General features: G+C 38.1%; 1 protein-coding gene across 2 annotated transcripts in view; it reads right to left on the reverse strand.

Annotated features, from left to right (window-relative positions):
* The window catches only part of LOC125233170 (sodium-dependent nutrient amino acid transporter 1-like), a 30516-nt gene that overhangs the window by 13615 nt on the left and 1741 nt on the right, over positions 1–15160 (reverse strand). The window contains exon 1 of one of the 2 annotated variants that reach the window (XM_048139060.1): positions 13736–13830. The exons of the other annotated variant lie outside the window; for it this stretch is intronic. Coding sequence (XP_047995017.1) covers positions 13736–13738 — 3 coding nt within the window. The 5' untranslated portion in view covers positions 13739–13830. Of the gene's footprint in view, positions 1–13735; positions 13831–15160 lie in introns of those variants that run through there. 2 annotated transcript variants of the gene reach the window in all.

Consider the following 15160-nt stretch of genomic DNA (forward strand, 5'->3'; position numbering starts at 1 on the left):
GAAGCTGTCCACCAATATCGCTGGCCGCCACGCTTATGCTGGCGCCTCGATGGTGATGCAGAGCGTTCGTCTGCCGTGACAACGCCGCGATCCTGCTGACTGTCCACCTGCTGTAGCTGTCCACCAGTATCGCTGGCCGCCACGCTTATGCTGGCGCCTCGATGGTGATGCAGCGAGCTCATCTGCCGTGACAACGCCGCGATCCTGCTGAAGCTGTCCACCAGTATCGCTGGCCGCCACGCTTATGCTGGCGCCTCGATGGTGATGTAGAGCGTTCATATGCCGTGACAACGACGCGAGACGCGACCCTGCCGAAGCTGTCCACCAGTATTGCTGGCCGCCACGCTTATGCTGGCGCCTCAGTAGTGATGCGGAGCGTAATACTGTTAACCGCTGCACAGGCGTCGCAATCCTTCTGCTGCGTCTGCCGTGACAACGCCGCAAGCTACTTGAAGTTTTCCACCGGTGTCGTCGGCCGACACGCTCATGCTGGCGCCTTGATGTCGCCTCGATCGCACGAGGTAAGATTGCAGACGCGGCGACCTTCATCGCGCCACCGAGCGCAATACTGCGGCTGCCGCGAAGGCGTCGCTTATTTTCCTGCCGCGTTTGCCGTGACGACGCCGCGAACTCTGTTGATGCTGTTCACCGATGTAGCTGACTGCCACGCTGGCGCCGGTGCCTTCCGCGCTGACGGCGGCGACCTCGAGAGGGCGACCGAGCACGATACTGCGCGACGCGACAGGGCATCGAGACGCCTTTCGAGCTGACGACGGCCGTCTCAATCTCACCGCCGAACATAACAGCGTCTGCTGCAGTGACAAGCTGGTAAGATTGCTGATGTGGGCCCTTGGTGCTGCTAGCCGCCACGCTGATAACGCCCGTCGCGCCTAAGATGTCACGCTCAGTCTTCCCCTACAATGGTGCCACGACCACGACTATCCAGGCTCCGTCTACTACGGTATCGTTGCAGACTCTGTTGCTGACCAGGCTGATACCAATGTGACGACGGGCGCCGCTATCAGCTGACATCCCGTACACTATGGTATCCACTCTTCTCTTTCCAGTTCCCGTGAAGTACGACTGTATTTACACTCTATTTTGACCAAGGACTCCTCCGTCGCCGAAGTGAGAACAGATAAATTCTTAAGATGCTACGTCCTAACGTGGTTTGGAGACCCATAGTTGAACGAGGTAAGACGTCAATAACCGGACGAGGAGCCGCACTGCTGCGAGGGTGTCCTGACGATGTTCGCGAGCTATCTAATCGGAGAGGCGCCTCGCGAGAAGACCCTGTGATTCCTGTACATCGCTCATTGTGTAGGTCAAAGACATCGTAAAGGTTTGCGGAATTAAAAAAAAAATCCCTTTCAGAATGTCCAGATCTGAATTCGAGCCAGCGTCCTGCATCCTGAGCGTGCGTCTGTTTACCGGGCGGACACCAAAACCGATCGGCAATCTGGCCGCGGGGGTTCCAAGTACACGACGATTTCCCGGAGGCTTGTGGCGCCCCCTGTCCATTCGAGAGATTAACTTATTCGCCGAGCCTCTAATAAACAAATTGGGAAAAATAAACCTGCTTCGCCTTAGTGAACTTCAGATTCCAGCTCAAAGCGAAAGGGGCCAGGAACTCAGGAGTACTTCAGTAGTTATCATCTGGCTCGACTATACTCAATTAATATAGTGCTTGATTCGATCGTAGAACCTGATTTCATAAATTTCACAACTTTCGTGGTCTACAGAGGAAGGTTGCACCGCTGCAGTTTCCAGCATTACCTCGTACAGCTGCCGATAGCTGTAGGCCAATCGCCCCTGTTTTGCTTGCATCTGCAGCCCGATAAGACCTTCAATAATCGGAACATTGTACGAAGTAAAGCTCTTCCGATGGAGAATAATCTTCAACAGGCGGTGGCGCTGGCGACTGAAGTGACATGCAGCCGGCTTAAGGTTCGCATAGCACTATATGCTATGCACAGTTCAGTTGTATGTTATGTTATGCTGTACGATGGCAGGACTACATCTCTTCTGTTACGAGTAACTACGACAGTAACTGCTGACTCCAACAGACTGTCGTACGAGGTCAGTATGCACCCCCTGGGAGCCAAGTAAGTGACCTTCGGTGACCTCGCCTTCTTCTGCTTCGCCCGTCATCGTACCTCTTCGTCTGCGAGAGCCCTGCATTACGCCGTACAACGGTACGTATTAAGCCTCCGCCACACATAAAGCGCATTCCGCTTCGCTATCAGCGCGCTGAATGCGCGTGCATTCCGCTCGCGTCCCGCGCGCGTTGCGCTCGCTATCAGCGCTCGTTCGTTCCCGCTAGCGCCCACTGGGCGCAACGCCAGCGTTAGTGCGGTGCACCGCCATTATTGCGCTCCGCCTACGCTCTTAAAGCGCGCATGTGTGGCGGTGTTAAATTCACCCCTTGACCTGCTACCACGACGTGTTCAGCAACCACCAGCGATGCGACACTGACGTCTCCACCTCTCAGTCTACTCTGTCGACCTTCATTGCACGAAGTAGAAATCCGTCGCATCGGGTTTTGGATTAGGTAATGGATTACCCTAAGAGTCAATGACTGACTTAAAGAAATCGACTGATACCTCCGTCCAGTGTAGTAGCAATCGACAGCGCTCGTACTTTTCATCTTCTAGGCTAGTCTTACCGAGCGATCGGTATCCTCAAATGCCCTCACTAAAAAGAGTTCAGAGTTCAGGAGTCTCGCTTGCAACCGCGCTCGCTTGACGCGAAATAGTCTGATCGAAAATACCAGTATTGTAACAAATAGCCCTTGGGCACGTGAGTGATGACCTTTTTCTGTGTTTGATATGGACGTAAGACGTTGGACTTTAAATAGTCATATCAAAGCTAATATTGATTTAGATAATTTTTACGAAGGGTTGACAAAAGCAGTATCAATTACGTTACCCTGCTACAGTACAGATAGTTACACTACTTTTACAGTTAATTTCCACACTTTGTGTCTGAAATTGGGTTTATAACCTGATAAAATAACGTGTCTGTTAATAATAATAGTGTATCTAAGGTTTTTGTATCTTGTTCAAGTCAGCCTCGCCTACATCTTTTTTTTTTTTGGTTTTGATCTGCGATGTATAATAATGTCATTTCTCTAACTATTCGCTGACTAAAGCTAAACGTCATCACGAAAAATCTCTTTATGCGTTTCTGGCACCGAGATATTCGCGGATCGAAGGCTATTTCGACTGATACATCTGTCAAATCGGTTCAACTGATTCACTTATTCTTCTATGCTATGCCAATAGGGCTACCAAAGGCTTGCGCGCCAGCTGACTCGCCACCAGGAGATAATAAACAGGTCTCTATAAAGACCTCGGATATACAAACGGCACAAATAATATAAAAATTTTACCTTCCAATAAAATTTGTATTATTTTGCCTGGTATATCCGAGGTCTGAGTGATGCCTTCCTGGTAGGCTTAATATACCGTCGGCACTTCTCCTCAACAATGAGGGTGGCTGGTGGCGAGTCGGGGCGCGGGGGGCCTTGTGTTGCAGGTGGGGAAAAACGGGACTACCAACATCGCGGCGGTGAGACGCCGGAGCGACTTACAACGAACGATGGCGCCATCTATCGGTCCGATGCGACGTCTACGACGTACTCTCTATAAAGACCTCGGATATACCAGGCAAAATAATACAAATTTTATTGGAAGGTAAAATTTTTATATTATAGTTACCCACTCAAAGTTTCATTCCATATTCATGGTCATAATAGAAAGGTTAGATATTTTTGCGCATTCTATATGAGAAGATCTTGCGAAACACCTGCGTAGTCATGTGAGAATTTGGCAACTCATTTAGTTCAATGCAACTTGTAGGTGTAAAATACTAAATCGCTAATTTATATTCATTAAATCTCAACCTTGACCATAACATTTTGATTAGGTACCTTTAATATAATTTATATAATCGATTGAGCATCATTTAAGCAAAAAACAATGAGTTACTTATTACTATTACTTAAATTGCATTTAGAAGGCTCTATAAATACTAAGGGAACATTATTTTATTTTGTAAGATATTTATTAGTTATTTACCCATTTATCGAATCGGCGAGTGAACTTTTTACTTCATACATAAAATTAGGTCAAATGACCTAATAACACGTATAAAATATTCTGTGAGCTATTTATTTTATATGTACCTATATCTACTTAGTTAGTTATGTTGTAAACTCGCATATGCAGTTGCATTGTCGATTAAAAATAAAAATAGGTACCTACCTAGATTAAAAGGTGCCAAGGCAGAGCAATGTCACGAAAGAATTTTTAAACCTGTCTGATATCTTATTTAAAATATTTTAGTTCGTCGATAACCGTGATCTTGTATCAATTATAATTGAAACCTTGAACGTAAAGTATAACACAGAAGGTCGTGTAAACAAAGGCACCGTGGTTAAGTGCTCGCGATGTGTTAGTGTTGAATGCGTGAGACAAGGAAATTGCAAAAGTGCTATGCAGGTCATCGATCCTACGATGTTTATTATTTGAATTCAAAATACCTACAGTTAGTACAGATTAAGCAGTTCGATGTATACACGAAATTAAAAATAATAACCAAATATTAAAAAAAAAAAGTGAATGCCGTGGAAATGAGAGCGTTAAGAAGCATGGCTGGTGTAAAGTTGAGTGATAGGATCAGAAATAGCGTGATAAGAGAGAAGTGTGGAGTGGATGTAGATGTGGTGACAAAGATTGAGATGGGTATGTTAAGGTGGTTTGGGCATGTAGAGAGGATGGATGAGAGGAGATTATCGAAGAAAGTATATGAAAAAGGAGTGAAAGGGTCAGTTGGTAGTGGAAGACCTAGGCGAACTTTTCTTGATCAAATCGGGGAAATATTGCAAAAAGGCCAGGTCAGAAGTACTCGAAACCGACGAGCGTGTATGAGAAACGTTATGAAAGTGTGTGAAGCGAAAGTGGTTTGTCAGGATCGTAGTAAATGGAAATCCGTGATCTCTGCCTACCCCTCTGGGAAACAGGCGTGATTGTATGTATGTATGTATGTATGTATTGAAAAAAATTACATGTAGTAAGTACCTACCTACAGTAATATCCCGTCATCCCGTACAAAAAATGTTATAGGTACCTAATATATTTATTTTTTATTCATATGTAAGTATTGTACTTTTATAACACAGGTCTCGTAAGTAGTTTCGCCGTTCCCCTTTAGGATTATATAGCGCTTAAAGTCCAAAGCCTTCTTATCAGTCAACAGGAATTGTATTAAGATATGAGGATTACAAAAGTGATAATAACGAATGGTATTGGTACTGACAAATTCAACTTGTTCTGACGGCGGCGTGTAACATAGCGTAGTAAATTAAAAAAAAATCAAGGATTATATCTATGCTCATGGTCAAACTGATACAGTGGCCTAGCGGTAAGAGCGTGTGACTTTCAATCCAGAGGTCGCGGGTTCGAACTCCGGCTCGTACCAATGAGTTTTTCGGAACTTATGTGCGAAATGTCATTTGATATTTGCCAGTTGCTTTACGGTGAAGGAAAACATCGTGAGGAAACCGGACTAATTCCAATAAGGCCTAGTTACCCTTTGGGTTGGAAGGTTAGATGGCAGTCGATTTCGTAAAACTAGTGCCTACGCCAAATCTTGGGATTAGTTGTCATAGCGGACCCCAGGCTCCCATGAGCCGCAGCAAAATGCCGGGATAACGCAAGGAGGAGGATGATGATGGTCAAACTGATACATTTTCGTACACATTTTTAACATGCGTTGTTGAATGTAATTGAGTGTTGATATAAACTTTTTATTTTTTTTTCCTTATAATATCAGACGGTGTTTAGGTACCTACATAATTTACTTAGCATTAGCACGATGACTAAACTAACAAATAAAGGTCTGTTGAGCAACGCAATATTTTTTTCTTGGGAAATATCGTAAAGATAGCGTTAACATGACAAATATTTGCAATCGCGTAAAATAAAACAACAGAAAGTAATATAGCAATACTTAGTTAGGCATTTGTTTTACGAGAGGGCAAAGTTGTTCTTTAACCGCACGTGCCAATATGGATACCCGAGCAAGCAAAAGATTCCAATATTGAACCGCGAGCATAGCGAGTGGTTCAAAATATGGAATATTTTAAGCGTTGCAAGGGTTTCAAGGCATGTAAATAAGTTTTGCTCCCGAGTGAAACACTTTTTTTAACACACCAAAACTAATAAAATAAAATATTAACTGAAAAACATGAAATACTAACTGAAATCCAATTTTGCAATCCGTTTTCGAATAATCAAGAGAGCCTTTATGTATATATGTGTGGTAAAAAGTATATTATTACTTCATAAATGTATAAAACTCTTTATATGTTAGAAACAACAATATGGTTTGATCCTTCTTTTGTAATTGTATTCGTTCCCGGCCGCGGCCTTGATTATTAGGAATATTGAGCATCCGGAAATCTGTACCTTTTCCAATTGAACTAATTTCTAAGTACAATTATTGTATTGTACGACTGAGCCAATTTGGTAGAATTCCGGGTTTGTTGCGGTATCTACAAGTAGTATCTAAATATAATATGCACATGCATAATATTATAATGACCAGATAACCTTCGTGATAAGTGATTGGCTAATATAAGCGTCCTAGATAATAATACATCAGCAGATAATCCAGGGACTAAAATCCCAATTTTTGATAAAAAAATCTGATAAACAACTTACTAAAAATATTAAATACGTATGCCAATGGACGCTATTTAATATATTTTTGCTATGAATTAGTTATTAACACAGTTTATGCATCAAGGAAGTAATTAATAGTACAAAATTACAAATAAACAATTCCTCTATTATCAAATGCTTGTGTAGTTTATATACAATACTTATTTCTCAAATGTAGGTAAGGGGTAAAGGCGCTACTGTGACACAATTTATTACTGTGTCGTAAAATTGTTGGTACTTACTGAGATATCAGTTAGTGTAGCCTTCGTGTTTGAAAACTTTGAAATAAAATACATAATATATGTAAAATCATTCACACGCGCCTTGATTAATTATCACAAATAACCTAACCACAAAATTAAAATTTTGAAAAAACCCCCGACTGCGACATAGTAGACCGATTTTCATGAAACATGGCTAAGAACACTCCCGACTAACTCAGTTTTCAGACAAAAAAAAACTAAATCTAAATCGGTTCATCCGTTTAGGAGCTACGATGCCACAGACAGACACACACACACAGACAGACAGACGGACAGACAGACAGACACGTCAAACTTATAACACCCCGTCGTTTTTGCGTCGGGGATCAAAAAGTGAGATTAGTCAAATTCGCGTGTCACCCTGATTGCGTTAAATAAACGTCCGATATGTCTCTAGCAAAAATAAATATTTCATTATTATGTAATTACCGGTAACTAAACGCTTCTAAGAACTTTCGATTAAAAAACATACAGGGTGGTCCAAACCTTGACTTCAAAAATTTTTTAGATTCCTCACATCATGGGATCCCATGTATATTGACCTATTTTTTGTACTTTTCGAGTTACGAATTTTAGAAATTTTCTTCCCTAAGATATTCTTGAGGAAGAAATTAATTTATTATAAAAAAACTGTTTAGTTTTTTTACTACTTAATTTCTTTTTGTAAAATCATCACTACAAACGGCGCATTTACTGGAAAAAAAAACAACGTCCTCACTTTGATACAAGTTGGATAAAAAAATACCAACTTCAAAGTTTTATTTTCAAAACGTATCAATCTTACATTTTGTACCTACTTAAATAAGAAAACCGAATTATTTTTGGTAATTTTAAAACACGCACTTGACCTTCAGTTCAGCCTTCTTAAAAGCAAAAAAAAGTGATAACATTTTGAACGTAAAACTTTGAAATTGGTATTTTTTTCCGACTTGCATCAAAGTGAGGACGCTGGTTTTTAGGGTTCCATACCAAAACGGTACCACAGGAACCCTTATGGTGCGACTCTGTCCGTCTGTCTGTCCGTCTGTCACATTCCTAAATATCTCGAGAACTACTAATGCTATCAACTTGAAATTTGGAATAGTTGTGAACATTGTGAACCTCTACAAATAGAAGGTATAATTTTTTTAAATTTATTAATTTTAATTGTAGAAAATGGCCAAAATGAATGGGGGGCAAACTGTAAATTTCAAGTTACTAGGTCAAGTGGGGTATCGTTAGAAAGAGCTCAAATTGAACGTAAATAAACTATTTTTTATAATTTTTTTGTTGTGGAAAAAAAAAGAATTTTGAAGGAAAATGTAAAAAAAATACCGTCCCCCCCCCCTTTATCTCCGAAGTTTACCAACGAAAAATTATGAAAATTTTAGGAAACATTGGTTTTATGCTAAATATTACAGGAAAAATATAATCGTGTTTGTATCTTGAACACTTTTTTTTTAATTCACAAAAAACTTTTCAGATTTTTACTTTTAATTTACCCACCTTTGCGGATGTATATAGTACTTCAAATTAATACGAGATGTTACGTAAATCATCTTCTTTCCAATAAAGTAAAAATTGTTTAAATCGGTTAACATTATAAAGAATAATCCCTGAAAAACCAACATACTATGGTCGCGCAAATTACCCAACTAGCAAAAGTCGCGCTTACAACGATCTCAAGACTAAATTTTTTTGGTTTTATATTGATTCTATATCATCGTAGAAGCCTGGATTTGGGCACAATTATAAGCGTATTTATTTTAATATCGTTCTAACATCACTTTTATTGCATACTGTTCGCTTTTACAGTAATCTTGCCAAAACTAATTTAAGCTTTCTTAGGCTAATATCGCTTTCACGTAAGTATTTTATAAGCCTGCATAGGCTTATTTTGGTCCAACATTAGACTCTTGTGAGCCTAAACAAGCTTATTTTGATTTTTGTACGACAGCACGATATTTGAAACATTCTACGGCTACGTTGTGACAAAATAAACACTAAAGGTAATTACGTATTACCATTTAGTAATATTTATAAACTTATAATAACGTGTTTCTTATCCTTGGTGCTTCTTCATATTGCGCGGTAAGTATTTGGAAAATATTATTTATTGTAAAATAGACCCTTATTTACACTTCAAATTTCATGCGCCCACTCAAATAATAGTATTTTGTATCCTCGTTAATTATTTTATTTCTTTATTTGCAGTAAAAAGACGCCATTGTTATAGTTGCATTTTCTCAGTGCGCTATTAGACTATTATAAGATCATTTACTATAATATTAGCGTTCTTGAATACCAATGATACGGCCATGTTTAATTAATTTAGGATTCCTTGCTTTAACTATATAAAACCTCATTTTCTTAATCTTGACCTGATTTTATATCATTTGACCCTATAAATACAAGTATACTTATTGTTTTTACTTTTTATTTAAATGACAAAGTTGGTGATGTGAAATGGTTGTATACTTACAACTGTGTTCCCAAAATTGATTTAAGGTCAAACCACTTTATATTGATATCATCTATTGTTTATTAAGTATGTTTATCCTATATCACTCTAATATCTTACTTAACTACTGCTATTGACCTTATAATAGTTTTAAATAAGATGAAAAAAGTATGTACTTATAGTGTTTTTATGTTATGCTGATATTAGTCTGACATTCTTACAAGAGCATTTATCAGGACCATTATAAAATCAAATAAACTTAGAGAAGAGGACTATAAGAACAGTTACTCTCAAGAACAATGAATCTACGTAAATGTTATTGTAGGAGTAAGAGGCTTATAATAGTATTATAAAATGCGCTTATATACATATATGAGACTAAGTAATGAGACAGAGTGTTCTAGAGTCCGTACTAGCTTGTCTAAGGCTAATATAAGAGCAGTAACATGTTCCAAAACAATTATAAGAGTGATATAAGCCCACCACTCTTATAAAGTGCGCAATCCAAGACTTTTTTGCTAGTTGGGTAGTCAGCGAATTCACCGAGAGATGGCGCTATACACAAAAATGCTCATTAGTACCTATACTTTTGTCTTCTAGTCAAGTCGTTAGAGTTATGTGAAAACATGAGATTATTTTAACTGGGGAGTTTGAAAGTTTGTACGGAACCCTCGGTGGGCGAGTCCGACTCGCACTTGACCGGTTTTTATTATTTCAGTAAATGCTTCGTTTGTAATGATGATTATGCAAAAAGAAACTAGCAAAAAACTCAACAGTTTTTTTTCAATTAAAAATTTCGTAACTCAAAAATTACAAAAAATCGGCTAATATACATGGGATATATTCTGATAGCCCATGATATCAGGAATTTAAAAAAAAAATCTTGACGTCAAGGTTTGGACCACCCTGTATATATTTACCTTATACATATACCTAAATAATCGTTCATTCAATCAGCGTGTGAACTAAAATAGAGGAAGTTCAGTAATTGCTTCGCGATGAAGACGTTGCGAATGTTGCGATCATCGTATGAGGTATTCCATGCATAAAAGGCCCTTATGCTTCATTGTGAAATAAATCGACCTTTAAAAACACGACTGCCCCAAAAAAATGTTATGGAGCGAAATATGTCAAGCAATCTTCGACTATTATACTTAAGTATCCAATATATTGTTGAAATAAAATTGTTGATGGAAAGAACCTCATTGAACTTGAAGCATTAAGGACCCTTTTGGCTTGGAAAGCCACATATGGTAATTTAGTGTTGTAGTTGTAGGTACATTACATCTGAGGCATATAATTACTCCGACCTAGGTTTCATACCGGTATTGAAACATGTAAGTACTAGACATAATTATTTTGTTGTTATTTTTTGTTTAAAAAAATGTTGGTTTCGCTTCTGATCGATCGGTCTAATTATTGAGATTATGAGGAAATACATATTTATTTATACTATGTCGGTGGCTAAACAAGCATACAGGCCGCCGCCTGAGCGTAAAAAAGCCTGCAACTACAAAGATTAGACATGCGCGTTGCCGATCCTAGCCCTTCATTCACGGTACGAATCATCGTTTCGATCGAACGGACAGATATCGTGGCGATCGGTCGCATCGAAAGTGCCAGCCATACACGAAGCGTTTGATTGTTTACGATCGATCGCAAACGATCTACTCGAACAAAACGGAATAATAAAGTCAGTAGTTAAGTATGAGATAGAAATCGAATCGTTGGTCGCAAGCGTCCACACACTTTCGATTCATCGTTGCGATATTCATGCTTGCACGGGATTTTGTTGCGATTCCGATATCGTATGCGATCAAGTAAATCGTTAACGATATTGACATACACTGTCGATCGGTCGTTTCGATTAATCTGTTGCGACGGATCGTACAAATATATCGTACTAGGTACCTACCGTGAATGGGGGGCTAACACTGTGCAACTTCGTGAATCATAACTATAGTGATAGCGTTTTATTAGTAGGTAACTCGTTCATTTGAAAAAAAAAAACATCATTTGGTGAAAGTTTAAAGGCAAAAGAAATATTATGTGTACTCGTCTACTCGTACAGCCGCGTTTAGTTATACATACATATACAAAATGTTACCTACCTACTAATTAGGGTTCTGGTTTTTGTTTGATCCGCGAGCAAATGCGGTTGTAACAAATGTTCGAATGGGTTAGGGCATTTATTTATATGACGAGCATAGATAATATATTTGTTCCTGAGTCATGGATGTTTTAGGGTTCCGTACCAAAAAGGTACAAAAGGAACCCTTATGGTACGACTCTGTCCGTCTGTCACATTTCTAAATATCTCAAGAACTACTTATGCTATCGACTTGAAATTTGGAATAGTTATGAACACTGTTAGCCTCTACAAAATGAAAGTATTATTTTTTTAATTTATAAATATTAACTATAGAAAATGGCCACAATGAAAGGGGGGCAAACAGTATAAGCACAGTATAAAAAAGAGTACTATCGTACAGTATGACCACTCCCGCTCCCCGCTGAAAGTGCCGCCCACCCCCTCTTGGTTACCTCACAGTTACCGCCTGTCAAAAACGCGAACAGTCCACTTGTCATATTTCACTCAAACAAGCATAGTACGCATTCACCTACACGAGCTTAGACTGTGTGCAAGGAACGCGCTTCTTTCATATAATTGATCGCTAGTGTCCGAGGTGTGGTATAAGTGAAGTTACCAGGTCAAGTGGGGTATCGTTAGAAAGAGCTCAAACTGTACATATCAAAACTGTCTTTTATAATTTTTATGTTGTGGAAAAAAAATACCCTTATCTCCGAAGTTTACCAACGAAAATTATTGAAAGTTTTACCAAACATGGCTATTATAATAAATGTTACAGTAAAAATAAAATAGTACACGTATCTTGAAAACTTTTTTTAATTCATAAAAAAAACTTTCAGATTTACATTTTCAATTTCACCACCCTTGCGGGTGTTTATACTGTTTATTGTATTGTACCTGTAACTTTTTTATAATAACCATGAAAATATCTGATTTCAAATAGAGGAAAGATGGTTAAAATCGGTTCACGCAATAAATAATTATCCCATAAAAATCATCTTCCATACTATAACCTTGCGAACATTAGTTTACCTAATTTGTCGATAGATGTCGCTGTACCTTGAACGCTCATTTCCTACATCGCGTTTTTCCTGATATAATGGGGTCGGATCAGGAGCGTCTATATGACATGTCGTGAACTATTGAAGTCGAATTGAAAATATTACTTGATAAGTGGGAAATTGAGTCTTAAATAAGTCAAGTCTGTAGAGTTATATGAATAACATTTGATGATTCAACAATTGAAAGTTTGTACGGAACCCTCGGTGGGCGAGTCCGACTCGCACTTGGCCGGTTTTTTTATGTACAATTTACCTATTTGTACATTATGTACCTATATCTCGTAGTTTGAGTACCCACAACACAAGTCTTCTTAGCTTTCCGTGGGACTCAGTTAATCTGTTGAGAATGTCCGAGAGTTTTCGCTACAAAACGGAAATAATACAGTTTCTATATTACACGTACTTAGGTACACCGAATTAAATCGTGGCTCACGTCACGTGGAATGTGGAATGCACGAGATAATACCAAATCTAATCAAAATAATAATGATTATCTATCGATTATTACATCCTATAAAGTATCTACGTATAGATGATAATCCAACACGGAATAATACCTAATAATAAGGTACCTTCTACCTACCTGATTTTACTGCGATAGATATGTGTTCTATTTACCGTATTTTATGCTCCTATGTGTATTTTATGTGGATTTCTAGTTTCAGAGATCACAGACCCAAAGGGCGCTCGTCTGAAAATAACACCTGCTACTAATCAGGTATATCACGTATCGGTTATCTACTAAATATCTATTAAAGTTAATTTTCTTAACGTCTAAGACCGTCGTCGTCGTTGATTAAGTAAATTATTTACCAAACTACCAACATACAAAATATGAGTGATGTTAAAAGTACATAATTAGTCATATTAATTAAATTCAAAAAAATTTTAATATACCCTCACCTAAATTGACCAGAAACATCACGAAATGAATGATGAATGATATTATTGATATAATAAGCGCCTGACTGCCAATATGTATTAGTTAAAAAAATCTATAGTAGCCTTAATTATAACTGATTGTTTTATATCAGAACTGTTTGTAAACAATGTAGGTATTGTGTTTACAAAAACACACTCAAATACGCCTGCAACTTGTTGCAAAACACAAAAATGGAGACAACACAACACGTTTGACATACACAACTTCTCACCATTGTGATACACTGTCACTTTTTTTACCGATTTTTTTTTACTTTTTTTGCGAGCAAAGGCAACGCGCGCCTGTCGGACGCAAATGAGTTCGCACGCGTAGTCATTCTCTGTTTTATATAAATATATCAAGCGGCAAGCATTGAAGGATAGCTTCTTGTAATCTAACCGAATACTGCTTCAGATTAATCACCGTTTTGACGCAGTATCCATCGCAACAAGGTGCCTTTGATTTGTTTATACTTACAGTGAATAATGGAAGAAAACCCTTGCCTTGATCTTCAAGGTAACTGATGGGGTGACACATTTTGTATTACCTACATCTACCTACACTACCTCTACACTTAAGGTTTATTGACTTGTTTTGTTAATCTAATCTAAACAATCTTTAAGACGCTACGGGAGCGAAAATGCTAAAATGGAAAGAAAATTTCAATTTGGGAATTTCAATTAAATATACTAGTGTTATTAACTAGATTTGTCGAAAAAAGTATGTCCACTAAGAACAACTCAGTTAAAAGATATTGCGAAAAAATCTTTAAAATCGAGGTTCCGCTCTCGACTGTTTCCTCCTTCAAAACTTATTTAAACGGAACGAAATTTGAGAATCTGAATAACAATAAAATAATCTGTTTTTTATTATACGAGGATTTAGTACACAATAGGTGCTAAATTTGTACTTACTTGAAATAATTTGTACCCCTTTAGTTTAGGAGTAAAAGCTAAATGAAGTTGGGATTGCTGGAGAGGATCCCTATCTCAGAAACTCCCTACTCAATTTCCACATAGGATCCAACTTTTCCAATAATAAAACACTACAAGATTTTGTACATATAGTTTTATTTTAATTAAATTCAATTCGGTCTAACTTCATACAACGCAGTCGTCAAACACGTGTAAAAATAGCAGACGCCGGACATTGTTTTAAATTGGTTGCACTGCGGTATCAATGGCAGAAGTAATAATAATAGATGTGTGAAAATAATGCTTATGAAAAGTACTAAATCGTTTTTATCTAGTATTAATTTCATATTCGTCATTTTTGCAAAGAAAAACGGCCTCATTGGAATTCTACCACAAGGTATATTAATCACAAATATTGGGTTAATTGGGTGAGTCGAGGAGACATTACTTTTAAGGTACATTTAACTAGACCAGAGTTGATGTAAATAGTAGACATAACAAAATACGTATGGGTTACCACCTTTCTTGAAAAAATATTTTTTTATAGTTTAGCATGAGTTTAGCATAATTTTTGCGCCTACCAGTATTGTAAAAGCAATGTATCATGTCAACCAAATTGACAAAGAGTTAGGCGTTATATAAAACCCTACGTTATATTATAATATACTATGAATCCGATAAACTACTATGTATCAAGCGCCTGCACAAATCATCGTAGCAAATAATGAGTACTATATATTTGC

This window comes from Leguminivora glycinivorella, chromosome 14 (genome assembly GCF_023078275.1).
Source record: "Leguminivora glycinivorella isolate SPB_JAAS2020 chromosome 14, LegGlyc_1.1, whole genome shotgun sequence".
NCBI lineage: Eukaryota > Metazoa > Arthropoda > Insecta > Lepidoptera > Tortricidae > Leguminivora > Leguminivora glycinivorella.